General features: G+C 31.4%; 1 protein-coding gene across 1 annotated transcript; it reads right to left on the bottom strand.

The window, feature by feature from the left end:
* Positions 1-963: 963 nt before the first annotated feature.
* LOC105663528 (uncharacterized) lies at positions 964-3,026 on the bottom strand. Its single transcript, XM_012293032.2, has one exon. The coding sequence runs from the start codon at positions 2,696-2,698 to the stop codon at positions 1,730-1,732; it is 969 nt and encodes a 322-aa protein (XP_012148422.1). The 5' UTR covers positions 2,699-3,026; the 3' UTR covers positions 964-1,729.
* Positions 3,027-16,385: the final 13,359 nt, after the last annotated feature.

The raw sequence follows: 16,385 nt of genomic DNA, 5'->3' as shown, positions 1-16,385 counted from the left end.
TTGTAGATGGACTGCGAATGTTTACGCATTAATGAGACACGGAAACGTATAAGACACATGTTAAACGCGTATTCGATATAATAAAATAAAATCCCGTATTAAATAAATAACCATGCAAACTTGGCGCAGTAAAATAATATTTTGCACTACGTTTTTAAAACTGAATATGCAAGATATCTTACGTAAAAACAGACGATGATCTATATCTTTCTGTAAATGCATAAAAATACAAGGATGTACTACATGCATTTTCAACATCTATTTGTTAAATTTTATTCTACATAAGTAACATTTTCAAAAATTCATCGCTTAATGAATTTAATCGATTTGTATTTTTCCGTACTTAATTCGTATTTATTTTCTGAATAGTTTCACATGAGACATCTTGCATTAGAAAATAGATATTTGAATAAATATCACAATTAATTATGGAAAGAACTGGTCAACAATGTGTTATAAGATTACGTTCTAGTTTTAAATAGTTAACCCAATTAGATCGTGGATGTTTATGTAAATATACATTTTAATAGAATATTTCTGTTCATCTTAATACTTAAATGACTGTTTTAACTTTTGAATGGTCGGCGCCGGGTCGATGGTGACCCAGATTTATGAAAAAAATCGTGGTATTTCGACTAAAGTAAAATACTTATACTAATTCTCAAACATTAGAAGACAATATTTAGAACAATATCAAATTAAAGAGAATTTAAAATAATGTTGGATACAAAATCCGAGAGTTAATTCAAAAATTTTTTCAATATGGATAATAATGAAGTTTTACACGAATTTTCACATTCACAAATTTGGGAATTAAAAAATTTAGAATTATGAAAATTTTATATTTACAAGTATAGAAATTTTAAAAATATAACTGAATACTCAGGAATTTAAAAATATAAAAACTTCTAATTTTTAAATTCCCAAATTTTCAAGTTTAAAGATTTGGTAATTTAATGATTTGAAAGATTGAAAATTTGCAGATTTGGCAATAATTAAAATTAGAAATATAAAAATGAAAAATTGTTAATAACCTGATGATCAAATTTCTAAATTTTTAAACTTAGAAATCTGATAATTTAGAAATTTAAGAATTTGAAATTTTTGCATCTCAATTTTTAATTTGTGAAATTCTACCCATCAACGTCCACGAATAAAATCGCACGCATGTTCGTGCATCGTGGTATTACCCATTATTGCTCTAAACCGTATTGTTTCCATCTTATAATATTCGATACACTATAAATTCATAAACATCCGCAATCTAATTACAAATTATAAATTTCATGAGACGCGGAACGAGTCAACAGCGCTTATAAATTTTCCGAATATCGTACCACTTACTTATCTGTCAATTAACATTGTGGACCACGTGAATCTGGTTCAATCTTCCCTGATTCCATTAGCCTTTAGTAGCTGGATGTCCGAAGAGTACCATTTTCGTCCGGGTCGATGAGCAACAACGCGACATTCGTCATTCAGAAGACTCCGGTTGAAAGAACTGGAAACTTTGAGATGCCCGTTTTGGCATTCTCGTTGGTCGTCTTCGCTCAAAAACGGCGCAAAAGTACCATTTCTCCCGCTAACGAAAGCAGGATCTCTCGAATCTTTTTGTACTTGGTTGGAATGCTTCCACTAGTGCTTTGATCATCTCGAAAAGGTAGTTCCTTATTCATAGATCGTCAGCAGCGTTCAATTTAATCGCAACGAGTGTTCAATCTCGCCTAGTTCACTCCCGCTGCAATAGCTCGTACAATGCTGCGATGTAAGTCTGCGCCATTTGCAGGGTCTCGAACTTGCTAAGTTTTCTGTCGTTACCGAGGCTGGGCACTACGTCTCTGAGTCTGTCAAACGCGTCGTTCAGGCTGTTCATTCTTCTTCTCTCACGCGCGTTCGCCGCCAATCTTCTCTTCCTTAGCACCTCGATCCCCGGAGTGCCATTTTTGATTTTCTGTATAGCGTCTTTCGTCTTCTGACCCGCGTACTCCATCGATGGAACTCGAAGCTCATTTTTTGGATGGTACCTGGATGACTCGCACTTGCTCTGGCCGTTATTCTGAACGTAGTTTTCGTTTCTGTGCACGCTGTACGCGGCTCCCAAATAAAGGATGTCGCTTCGTTGCCCATAAGAATTGCCGTTATTCCTAGCCAAAAAACCGTCACCTTTCGGGACACCGTAACTCTTCGAGGCGAAGTAGCTCTCCTGATTCTGGGCAAATTCGCACCTGCCATTCCCGAACACGTTGCTCGAGTTATGTTCCTTCGAAGAGATTTCCACATTCTGTCTGATCGACGGTGTCTCGTTCGAAAATTCTGTTCGACCTGGTGCACTCTCGTAAACGTTCTCCGCGCACTCGTTCATCCTGAACAACATCTTACCGTGCTCCTTCACGATTCTGGTATTGTTAGGATGACCCATTTGGCAACCTTCTTGATAATAACCCTCGTAGAATTCGGTAAAGTTGAAGCCGGTTGCGGTCACGTGAAAGCTGCCGTTCGGGGCACCGATCTCTTGGTACTCACGATTTTGACAATCGACCGAGCTCACGCTCCCGCAACTGCTACCCCTCGATCTTGGAGGTTGTGGATAGATCTCTGGATGATTCCAACTGCGCGGATTCGATTCTGGGCTACTAGCAGACCCGTAGCCCTCGGAATCTAGCAGGTCGTACTGTTGGAAACTGGTGTATGTGGTCATTCTCGTAAGTCTTCTGGAATCTTCTTCGTATTTGTTCGACAACGCTTACAATCTTGAGATTGAAGGTACCTTCAATCGACTGTCATCTCGTTTGAACGAATCAAACTGACAACAATTGAAATGTTCCAAAATAACGATCGAAATGTTCCAAATAGAAACATTCATTTCCTGCAGAAGTACGGTTGTGTTCTTCGGGTTAGAACATTCTTAGGCTTTGATCCTGTTAGCTGATACCATGTTTTTTTTTCGCTCGATCGAAGGAATTGCAAGGACTCACGGGATCCTCTGGATGACCGTGTATGCTTCGCGTACGGAAGCGTTGCGTAAACTGGCTTTACCTGGCGATCTCGTGGTCTGGACCATGCTGCCCAGTTTTCTTAGGGCCCGATGGTGGGGAGCGAGGACTCCTGAGACCCACGTGGAAGGGATTCCGGGAGAAGTGGAAGGGGTCCACAGGGAAGTGGGCATCTCTTTGTAGAAGCCGCGAGACCGGACACGCCTCTCGTCTTCCTTCGTCTCTTTGCTGGGGGCTCTCAAAGGTAGAGTCAAAAGACGATCGACGTGAAAGAAAGGCGCTCTATCGAGTGGCACGCACAGTCACAGGACAGAGGCGCCGTGTTCTTGACATTCGAGACACAACAGCTAGCCCAGATCAATTTATTTTTGTTAGGGATGGGTTTGTCGAAACGTCGAAACCTGGAAATACAAGAAAGTTTGGAGTTTCAAGAATTCGAAACTTCGCACATTTTTCGTGATTTGAACTTCTCGAAACCTAGATAAAAAATGTATTAAATCAATAAATAAAGAATCGTTCGCAGCGTGCCTTGAGAATATTTAATTGATATATTATATATATCATGCGAACTGAGCAATTTGTTTTTGTTTTTGAGGATATAAGCAGATTGGCGCTCGTGCTCGTAAAGCTGTAAAACGAGAGCGTGTGATGTATATGTATAAATTTAAAAACTTGTATTGAGTCAGAACATAAAATAAGACATTCTTTCTACAAAAGAAAATGACTGCATCACGCTTTGAGAGTTATGAATTTCGAAAGTTTCAAAATTTTTTAAAATTTTTAATTCGAATTTTGAGAATTTAAAAATTCCGTTCGAACCCATTCCTAATTTTTGCCTTTTTCTATCCCATTTGATTCTTTTCCTCGAATGTGCTCGAATTGGGGAACGCAAAGAACCGTGCATTCAGATTATTTTATATTTTTTCTTTTATCAGCTTAATGGAAAGGTTAGCTTAATAAAAGGTTTATTAGGATATTTTGTTTCTTGGAAATAAATAGAAACTTTTTTCAATAAATTGAACGAAATACTTATAGAAGTCTAGGAATTGTAATAAAATTGACTGCTGTATTTAGGACTCTTGAATTAACAGAAATCCTCTGGACTAGAGGTGTGATTATTATTATTGATCCATAATTAATATCGATAACATTGTTATGTTATTGATCATTTGAAATATCGATGCTATCAATAAAGTGCATCGAAGCAAAGTGACTACAGTTTAAATTTCTAAATTTTCAAATTTCCAAATAATTTTTAGATTTACAAAACCCTTGATTTCTCAAATTTTTCAATTTCTAAATTTTCACGTTAACAAATTCCCAAATTCGTAAATATCAAAATCTTCATATCTTCATATTTCAGTTCCTAAAATCCCTAGAATTTAAAAAAATTCTTAAGCTTGTACATACTAAAATTCTCGAATTTTCAGATCTCCAAAATTTTCAGACTTTAAAATTTCCGTCGTCCTAAATTTTCAAATATCCAAGTACCTAAATTTCTATAATTTTAAAATCCTAAATTTCGAAATCTCTGAATTTCTGAATTTTAAATTTAGAGATTTGTAAATTTAGAAATTCTACCTTTATAAATTTGTGGATTTAAAAGTTCCAAATTTGCAAATTTACAAATTTTACATTTCTGATTTATTAAAAAATAGACATGTATATTCTACATATGCAGGATTAACCCACCTAACACTTTTGAATAGTGCAGTATGTAGTCGAATGGTCAGCTTTTTCTTCGGTCCCTTTTTCTTCTTCGCTTCTTTTGTACTTTATTACATTTTAAATACAGAGGGGCAGAGAACTGTGGACAAATACTTTACAAGGGTTAGAGTCATAATCCATGTGTGTTCTTTCTGCAATTTTGCTTCCCGAAACATCTTTGAATCTTCATTGTTAACTCACTATTCAAAATACTTCTATTACAACATTGTGACAGTCGAGCTTACATTAATCATCATTTAAGTAAATATTAACATTACTGATCTTTTTTTTATTACGGGTAAAAAAAGAACACTGTTCTATTATTAATTATTTGTTTCTACTATTATCATTGTATTGTTATTAAATTGGTAAAAATATTATTTAAAATGTTATATAATTTTAACAAAGAATATATACACTACATGAGGAATGCTGCATAAAATTTGTTAAGATGGTTTCTTGAAATATGTATTAATTTTCATCAATGTAAGAAATTAATGTATATACTAACTTGTCTTAGTTATGTTATCCTTTGCTTATTTATTTTTCCGCTTCATTTTTAATTTTAAAGTAAATATGCCTTATACGCCAGTAGGTCCAGTGTTAAAATAACTGTAACTATTCAAAATATTTAGATATTTTTAAATTAATAATCTTCTATAAGTAAATCTTCTATAATGAGGCTTGTGGCACAAGTTCGAATGTGACAAAACTAGATCGTATTTGCATAAAAATAGAGTTTTGAGTTTGATACCAATTATAATAATTGAATATATAATTGAAGATCGCTGTATTCAAAGTATACTTAACATTTTAACGTTCTTTATTTGCCTTAACAGTACAGTAATAATTAGATAGCTCTGACGGGCGCAGCATATTTGTAAACGTGTTTCCTGTTAAATGTTAGAAATCTCATCATCCAATTTTGAGAAGAAATATTAGACATTCCATTTGAAAGACTGAAGGTGAAACAAATGTTTTGCTAAAAGAGTAAGATGATAAAGAACAAATAAATAACTTACGAGTTATTTTAAGTTAGAAGACTAGCTTTATACACGAAGATATAGTAGTGAAAATTAGATACCCAAATTTCGAAACAAAATACTTCCGTATATTGAAAAGCAAAAGTTGTAAAAGAGTAAAATTGAGAATGTATTTAAAATTGAGTTTCAATTTCTAAATTGTACGTTGACTTAAAAAGATGAATTAGATAATTTTCCTTTTTTCTAAGCGGCTTTTTTGGTAAAAATAAGTTTGTTCCTTTAAAAGACAGAAAATTAAATATTTAACAAATAAATTTAAGTTATCATTTTAAAATTCTTAAAAATAATTGAAATTGAAGAATTATATTTTCTATTGCAGCTAACATTGTAGTTAGAGAAACAGATTGACATTTTTGCTTAGCGATTCATTATCGATTACTGTTAATCTTTGAATCATTCACAACTGTTTCTGTGAAATCCGTTTAACGTTCTAACGCCTTAAAGATACGTTTATAAGTACTGTAAATAGCGAAACCAATAACAAGCTGACTACTAGAATTATATAACATGTTTAAAAATAACAGCGATCTAAAGAAAGCGCTACTGTAATTTATGTATCAGGTCATCCCACAAATTCGAGGTATGTTTCGTTTACATTTATTACGACACCTTTTCTAAACAAAAAGTGGTCAAGTATTTATAAAACTACGTTTTGTTATACTAATTTTATTATACGTTACTGTATTCATTTCATTCTAACGCTCATAAGATTTTTGTTTTGATTTTTAATGCAATTTGCAATAATTTTCGAGTATCACGTTTATAAAATTTAAAATACATAAGCTAGATTTACTTTTAGTATATATATTTATCAGTACATTTATAAGTATGTTGAAAATAAAAATTGTTACGGCACCATAAAGAGAAAAATATAAAAATAAAATGTAAATTTATCTTTAGTGTTTGAAAAATTGAATATTTTGATAGCAAATGAAAAATGGTTTTGTGCATAAGATACTGTTGTACACAAAGATTTTTATGCTGTGAATCAGCAAATTATTGTACTTATTGTCAGACCAAAATTCCATACGTTGAAATTTTAATCGATGGAATAAAACATCTTTTTTATTACAATGTTGCAATATAACATTTTTACAATATAATAAATTGTTTATTTAGTTATGTCTTCTTTTTTTACAATAATACATATACATATATAATTGAAAGTAACAATTGAGCGCATAAACACAAGCCGAACATTATGTCATATAAAAAAACAAAATTATTTAATGTTACGTCACGTTGCATTTTTTATTTACAATTCTAAATACATAAAAATCCAGTACCTACCAAGGTTCTTGTCAAGTCACAAATAAAAGACATTGAAACATATTCATTTCTACACCTACTTTTTATCCCATAATATATCAATAACATTCATATATTATTGGAAGTAATATATAATAACATTGTTTTAACATATATGTAATATTGTTAACATATATAATAATATATAATAACATTATTAACATTGTAATAATCACAAAAGTCTTAAACTAATTAGAATCGTATCTGTCGCATATTTGAAAAAAAATATCTCTTAAATGTAATAAGTTGACTACCAATTGCAGTTACTAAATAATGGGAAGTACATGTAGAGAGATGTTAGTTTATTGTATCGTGATCAGGGAATATTTTTCTCTTGGATTCGATTAAAATCAACTTTATTAACTAATTGTAAGGAACATAGAACTTGTAATAACGGAAACGAAAACAAAAGAACACACATCCCACACACACATAGTCACACTTCCACCTCTGTACACTGCACCATCCACACGCATGCAGGTTCATGTATGACCACTGTATTGCCCAATAAGAGAGATATCTTTCATGATATTAATTGTAAGAAATAAATATTTTACTCTAAATATCAATGACAGATTACAAATTTAATATTAACATGTTAAAATGAAGCAGGTTCTGCTAATCTTAATCTTAACTTTTATCGAACCTAAGAATAATTGTATAAATTAATTTACATTTTATCCGTTATTTAATTCTTATTGCAGCTTATTTTGAATCTAAAAATAACTGTTCATAGAACGTTGGGAAACTTAATTAGTTAATATTAGTTAAAGGAAAGTTAATATTATTGAACAATTAATTAGTTAGTGTCAATAGAATATGATGACATTTATTTTATATAGTGAATTATTAACAGTACATGTAATTTCGAAATGAGATTTAATGATATTTAATAAAAAGTAGCCTGAATCGGTATTATTGATGTGTATTTATACTTTCTTGAAATACAATTTTACATAATAAAGTAACAACTATTGTGATATTTTACCCTTTGCCGTACGATTTATTTGTCAGGTGTATCAGTAAGCACCTAATAATATAATATTATAGCAGTGACTATCTACTGTTATAATATTAAAACAAATGAAGTTAATAGAAAATTGTGTTAATGTAGTATTCAGCTATCCTTGACTATGCAAATAATAGTTGGACACAAACTTCAAAAGGAAATATATTTAAAATTCGAAATTTATCGCTTTTGAACTGTAACTGCGTCACGAATCAGATTAGTCAAAGTATACTACGGTGTCAAAATTCAACTTTTAACATATTACTGGGATATTTTATCTTAACATTTTGTTATTTCTATTGAGTAACAAATTTAGTTTCAATTTTAGTATACTTTTTAATATTTTAGAGGCTGCTATTTATTTATTAATTTATTCTTCATTATTTTCAATAACGAATCCATACATCAAACTCAATAAATCTGAAAATTGAATCATTAGCAAATTACGTACTAGAACTGGAAAAGGAAAATAGTATTTATTTCTATTAATCAAATAATTGCAACCGAAACATCCACACATTAAGAAATATTATTAACTACGAAATGTTTATTCTAAAAATTGTTGCTACAAAAATTTACTTTATAATAATATTCCAATATCAAATAAACATTTTAAAATTATTATATGTCAAAAAGAGAATTGCATTCTTTCTGTTGAAAAGCGCAAAATTCAGTGACTGATAGTGATCTGTAATATTTAATTGAAAAATAATAGAAATATACTATATAACTTATTCATAATTATACTGAATCTGAATAGATTGATAAGATTCGCTATAAAAAATTTGTGTGATCCAAAAAACATCACCTTAATACACTGGGTAGACTGTAAGTCCAGAACTAGAATTAAAATATATAATTTATTTACAGAATGGTAGATTGACAGGAATTGAATATTACAAAACACAAATCAATTTTTAAGCAAATAAAGATCACATTAATAGCCACCATTAATTTCTTTAAACGTTTTTTGAATTTTTCTTAGGCTTGTCCATTACTGTAACAAATATACATAAAAATGAATACATTATCAGTTTAATTTCGACATCGTTTTTGATGGCATTATTTACTTGTATGAAATTTCTCGTAAATAAAAATGATTCAGAAAAACAAGGTGTATCGGAAAAAAGTACAAGAACTTTTTATCAGAATTTCATTCTACTTCTATCGGTAGGGAAATACTAGGAGTGTTCAAAACGCGATGTTTGATCGTTAATTCCTGGATTAACTTTTGCACTATTCGCGTTTCCTTACTCCTTTTACGGAGGTAAGGATGTTTCAAATGTTATTAAAACTTTTATTTTAAAAATGAAATATCACTTAATAAGAAAGATTGGAATTCGATTGCTAAACGACGCTGCTTCGAAAGCTAGACGATTGCAAGTGATGGTCAATTCAAAACCTTTTCACTCTGAATGCGTCTGTTCGCTATAGATTAAAGTAATATTTACAATTGTCTGAACTGAACTTGTTCTCTTATTGGTTTCTTGTAAACTGATTCATCTCTCTGTCCTGTCCAATCTGATTAGCGATTGAGCTTCCGGAAGTTGGTCTAGCATGAATGTCATCAAAGGTAACCAATCAAGTGGTTGTTTGACCTTTGAAAAGATATGACAGATTAGTTTTGAACAGCCGTAGACACTTCCATTGTATGCCCGTCATAAATCCTGCCGCTGTGGTGCACGTGGTAACTGGTATATGGTTCAAGCCCGATACATTGGGAACCCACGTCCTTGAAGTATGCTTAATGAGAGGACCTCTTGATAGGTCTCATCTCTGACTTCGCAGAAAGCACCACAGGAGGTTTGATGAAGACACGGGACAGAGATTCAGAGATGGTGCAAGTCAGTTCAGAATTGCAAGAATCAATTTCTACATACGACGAACAAGACAACAATTACAGAGATTATTTGAAAAAATAAGTGGACTGTATTTCATGTTATGACTATATATTTGTAACTCCATGGAACAAGGAGGATATTCGTTGTTAGATAACAGTATATACTTTTCTTGTTAACGAATTTGGAATAGACCTAATCAATTTCTTTACTGTAAACGTTTGTATTCACGGCTTGACCACGTGGGAAATATAAACATATTTCTAACAGAAAGGTCGTAAGAACGGTCTTCGGTACCTAATATTATATAATATTTATTGTTCATATTTGATCAATAATAATATTTGGCTTTTTATTAAACCGCTTTATTAACTCTAACCGTATTAGCGTATGATACACATATAATTTGAAATTAAAAAGAAAGTAGGGAAAGAAATACGTGAACGATTGAATGTAATTGAATATACTCATTAATTCCTTATCTCGATGAAAATCAACACATAATAAAAAGGAAGTATCATAACAAATTTTGTATTACAAAATAAGAAATTTGTAAACTGGCCACTTAACTGGTTTTATAGTTATTATGTTAGTACTTTAAATAACAAGATATAAAGTAGTAACCTTACATGTTCAATAATACTAGCAATATATTTAGTTTTATGATACCGGTCAACAATACCTGATTCAAAGACAGCTTGTAGAACCATTAACATTATCGATGACAATTTTTTAATTTAATACAAAAGATTTAGAAAATTATATAATACGAGTACCACATGTTCTAAAGAGTTAATTTTTAATTTTGAGATATAATTTTGAGAAAAAGTATTATAATGGAGAGAAGAATGTTATTTTCTTCGATTTTCAATCACCGATAAATTATTTGAGTGCTTGGCGTTGTCATAATATTGATAGGTGATATTAACAATACACTCTTATACAGATCGCCCGAGGACATTTTGAAATATGTAAAATTTTAACGTTTATCATAGTGAATATCTACGTAAGGTTCAAGCGAAAACATATTTATTGACAAATCTTATTGAACGAGATTATTTTTACCGGTGCAAACGTTCGTGTTGGTCCTACTGTTTATTGTACTTTTTAGAATCTCAGTTGGAGTTCATTAGAAGAAACGTCAAGTGAGCAACGTATGTATGTTGTCAGTGATGTTAATATTTATGAACAAATTGCATGTACTTCATACCTTCAACGTTTATGGACACTATATTTAGTACCAAAGTAGAGTTATACGTTATTTAATCACTAAATAGGACTTCAAATCGTCTAATTAATGTGTTGTGTACATGTGCGTACGTTAATTATTTGAAGGCTACTGAACACCTTGTCAGCGGACCAATCCACTTCTCACATCACTAAGATTTTTACTATGAGTGATCATACTTCATTGCTTTTAACCACAAGTTTTGGATTTTAATTAGGACTTTGTATATTTTACTCTAAAAGATACTAACCTTTATGTAAAAATACTCATCATTTAAAATTGAAAATGTTTACGCGTTTACAATGTGAAATTTTCAAATTTCGAAATTTCCACCTTTACAAATTTTTCAATTTCTGAATATCTACATTCTGAAATGTTGCATTAGATAAGGATGCTCCTTTGATTTTAATTTATAAATATGACCTTACGAAAAAGATCCATAGGCGACAAAATAGAAAGATATTGCAAACTATTTTATAAGTCTGTATGTTTCGATGCATTTATTATTGAATATATTGTTTAAAAAAAACTGTTACTGAACTACAGTTATGAAAGGGGTCCCCATTGTGTTGGTAATACACATTATAGGATGTTGGAAGTATGAATATGTTAAGTATATGTGATTAGTACACACACGTGCGTGTGGGTACATTAACGTTATACAAGCGTTTGCAGATTGCGACTTTGACAAAGAGTTGAATTGTTAATTATTTCAGAGTATACTAAGTTTTGACAGGTCTTGAATCGTATAATAAAAACGAAAGACTTTCAGTATTAGTTTTCTGTGAGTTGTGTGTGAATTTGTTAAAAGATTCGTTAAAATTGCAATTATCATATTTGTTATCGTTTCTTGCACAAATAATCCACTCCTTTGTTCCTTGGATTAGAGATATATATTTATTTATTATCTATTAGTTAACAATATTAATACAATGCAATTAAACAGACAGTAATACTCTTCGTTATTAATCTCACGCGTTCCTTTTCGATTCTCCTTTATTCGACTCTCCCTTGTTTTCTCACACACTCCCAGATGGCACCACACTTTCACACACACATATATATAGGGTAGAAAGAAGCATTACACTTCTCAACAATATTAAATTCATTGTGTTGATATTAAAATCATCATTAATATTCAATTAATAATATAGAAGAAAAACACTGGTCCATGTTATTGCAAACACTTTCTATTTATCTGCATTCATAATTCCATCTACTGTTACTCCATTTCCAACCCCATTTCACAAAAAACAAGTCCCTATCATTATTAAGTCTACTCGATATTTTATGATAGTTACAACGTACCAATTTTTATCTCTCTTATTTACTTATATATTAATTTCATTTATTTATACATATATGTTATACACATCTATGATGTAGGTATATTAGTAAAAACAATGACTATGTAGTTTTAAACGATCGCAGTTTTGTATAATTTGTTCAATAGTGAGATCATGTACCTCGTTTACAGTCTAATAACAGCATACTACGCTAAACAATTACTAATTGTAAGATATCTTAGCTATTTCTTCGAATTTTTAATTTTACAAATTTCTCAATTTTCAAATTTCTATATTCTTAAATTCTCAAAAGCTTAAGTTTATATTTCCCAAATTTCTAAATTCAAAAGTCCTTAAATTCAGGTATTCCTAAATTTCCAAATTTGTAAATTATCAAACTAAATAATTTACTTACTTTGTACACTACATTAATTCATTGACTATTTAATACGACATAAGAACAACATTGAAATGAAATGAATTAACTGTGGACACGTTGCCGGAATGAACCCGTGATTTTCGAAATTTTCAGACCCACGAAAACTTGGTCCCAAGGCCTTGTAGGCGTACCTCATTTGTTTCTCTCCTTTTTCGGAAAGTCGAAGTCACTTGGCTGTTCGCAAAAGGCGGCAGCCTCAAGAAGCTCATTATCCTCTGCTAATACGCAACAAATGAGCCGATTCCGTGTGCCCGACCCACAAAGAAAAAGGAGCGGGTACAAGACGTGAACATAGACGAATTTGTACGCCCATGAACAAGCTTTAATTCCTAAAAGGTTACTGTAGTCAAATACCTGCCTTGTTTTAACTCATATTAATAGTATTATTACAGTGTTCTGTATTAATCAACGAAGTCTATTTATTTTTATTAATCAATGTTTTCTGCTAAAAAAACATGTCTAATATTCTTTAAATGTTGATTTATAACGTGTGAACAACAAATTATGTAAAACAGTTTCAGTCTTTCCATAAATAAACCAACCGTTTATGAAGAACTGTTCTATTATGTTTTATGCAAAAAAAAAAAATAGGAAATTTAATAATTCACAATGTTTTTACCGGTATGAATTACATATATCGAAAATTCGATTTCGCATACAGCTAATAAGAATTTTTATTATATTTTTTTCCACATTGTTTCATGTATCAGTCATTATAAGTTTTAATTAATTTATATTTAAACATGTACAATTATTTCAAAAAATAATTCATATTAATAATCCTCATTAATAATAACGCGAAGAGACCGTGAAATTAAGTAGGCAAAATGGGCCAAACACCGGAATTTCGTTTTTTCCCTTTTACTACCCCCATGGATGAGATAGGGGGTTGAAACTTGGTGTGAGATGTTTTTTTTTTGGATATGCTACCGACTGACGAATTGGGTTTCTGATTCGACTGAAGGGCACATTTGACTACCTTATCGGGCTATACCCTTTGGATTGGTATCATTCACAAATATTAACAGCTGGTTTTAATGAAACTTACTTAACACATAGCTTTTGAAAAAATATTTGATCCATATCTTGTGCATCGAGAATTCATATTTAGGCAGTGAAAATAATGCTCGAAATTTGAAATTAAATGTATTTTTTCAATATCTTAAAATCTTCTTATAGTACGAAACGATGTTACATATAAAAATGTGAGTATTTTAGTGGCAAAATTGACTACGCAAACAGTTTTAGGAAATATATATTTATTTAAAGATCATAATAAAAGTTAATGTTTTGTTTTCTAATTTTCATGGGTAAAACATGATGCTGCCTTCTAACACAAATAGGCTACAACTTATGTCCTACTAATCGTTACATGTTTAGCGAGAGTCACTTTATATTCATATTTGAACAATGTAAATCCGAACATTTATTATATTTATATTATATTATATTGTATGATACTCTATCATTCTGCATTACAGTTTGTTAATATAATAAACTGCATTAATTATGCAGAAGCAGTATTTTATTGTCCCCATGAACACCAAATTAAACAACGTCAATTTCTATTATTTTCTTTAAATAAACATATATTTTGCAAAACAGTCTGCACGATAAAATTTGCCAAAAAAAACAACAAATTTTTATATACAATATTTTTTTGTATTACAAGTTTTTTAGATATTAAAAAAATATCTGAATTTCTGTTCTCCATCCTCATTTTTGAGGATTATTTCCACTCCCTAAATGTGAATGACCGTCGATCAACAATTTGTTTTTAAATCAAATATTTTGCGAAAACTACGTGCTGTGCAAATTTCATTGGAACTGGTTGACATTTGGGATACCTCCTTATAAGTAAAATTGCTTCAGAAATTGTGTGTAGTCCCGTTATAGCTACGAATATTCTTATTGCATGTACGATCCTGAATCCGTCAGATTCATCAGCTTCAATCTGCGTGCTCATTATATCAAACACCACCGATATTGAAATTAACAGTTCCTCTTCCGATATCACAAGAAATTGCAGTTATTCCGAGTTACTCTCCTCGTAAGTGATTTTTAAACAATCGGTTCATGCCGTTACATCTTGAAAATCAATTCGTTAAGTGATTGATGATGTCTGAGCTGAAGACGCGAAGGCAACAAGAACGAAATAAACATTTTACAACGACCGGTGATAAGTGTGTATTTCGCAAAATCACCAAGACATATACAGGAAGCTATGGGGCATCCAAAGAAATCGCGTATTCGAGATTGCTCGCTTAATGGGTGTATGCAAATGCAATCAACTGGCCGTAGAACTCGATACACCGATGCATAGCTTTAAATTATCGATCTATCCCCCTGCATCGCGTGATTTGTCGCACTTGCACTCACCTTCTCGTCTATTGATCTATAATAGATCTTCTCTAGGTGACAGAGAAACGATCGATCTGTCGGGCGGAAGACGGTAAATACGACGGCATGTAATAATAAATTTATTGCCGCCGATGAGGGACATAAATTGATTATTAGTTGCTGCATCGAGTTACAGTTCAGACGACCTTCGATGATTTACAGTATAATGATTTGTATTTGATTGATACCATATTCATGTTAATATAAATATATTCATGTTAACTACTCACGTCTTATCAGTAATAGAATAGGTACTATTATACGAATCTATTTTTTGCGAGAATAAAAAACATTAAGCATAGAAATTTGGGAAGTTTTACATGGAATGTGCTGTGTAAACATAAGTATTGTGTACCTTACGGAATTTTCGAATCTTTTATTTATTTTAAGGGGTAACACCACTCTAGGATTTTCAGAAAGTCGATTTTTTTTTTTTTTTGCTAAAACAATACTTTAGGGTCTTAAGAACAGAATGCCGTTTGATTCATAGTGGAAAACAAATTTTAAATGGTTCAATTATCAATTTTGCCGCAGCGCCTCAGAGCGCGCACTGAGTACTCGCGCGGTATATTGCAATTCATCGCTTTCGTATTATTGTTATCATTTATAATAATAAGTTTACTTGTTACCTACAAAACAAACAGAAGTATTCAGAAAGCTAGAGAAGGTGGCAAACACTGATCTGGATAGCCAAATGTATAGTACAGGCATTGCAGATTAGAGGTGAACAGAGAATTTAAGGATCAAAATGTTCATAAAACTTCAAACGCGTTTTTCTCAAAATCAGTTTCTTCATACTGGGAGGACGGATTTCTCGGTGACTATTGCATGGATCGAATTGAAATTTTTACAGTAGCTGCACAACAATATTGTCCTTGGAAGTACGTAGCCGTTTTTTGATTGAATGTAAACTTTTTTTTTATAAACAATTTAGTACTCATTTTTCATGCAAAAAGTCGATTCATTCCTTAAAAAACGCATAACTTCCACAAAAATTGATTAATCAAAAAACCCCTACGTACTTCCAAAGCCAATTGTACATGGATTATAAATTCTTTTGATTTTTTATCCCACGACTCATACATAACGAGAAATCCGTCCTCCCGTGAGAGTGTTTTGACAAAAGCTGTTTCC

This window comes from Megachile rotundata, chromosome 1 (assembly GCF_050947335.1).
Source record: "Megachile rotundata isolate GNS110a chromosome 1, iyMegRotu1, whole genome shotgun sequence".
NCBI classification, from domain to species: Eukaryota; Metazoa; Arthropoda; class Insecta; order Hymenoptera; family Megachilidae; genus Megachile; species Megachile rotundata.
The sequence above is the reverse complement of the archived record's forward strand: the minus strand, read 5'-3'. Positions and strand labels throughout refer to the sequence as shown.

Bases quoted from the DNA above. Each gene is read 5' to 3' on its own strand.
- LOC105663528 (XM_012293032.2), bottom strand. From the start codon at position 2,698: ATGACCACATACACCAGTTTCCAACAGTACGACCTGCTAGATTCCGAG.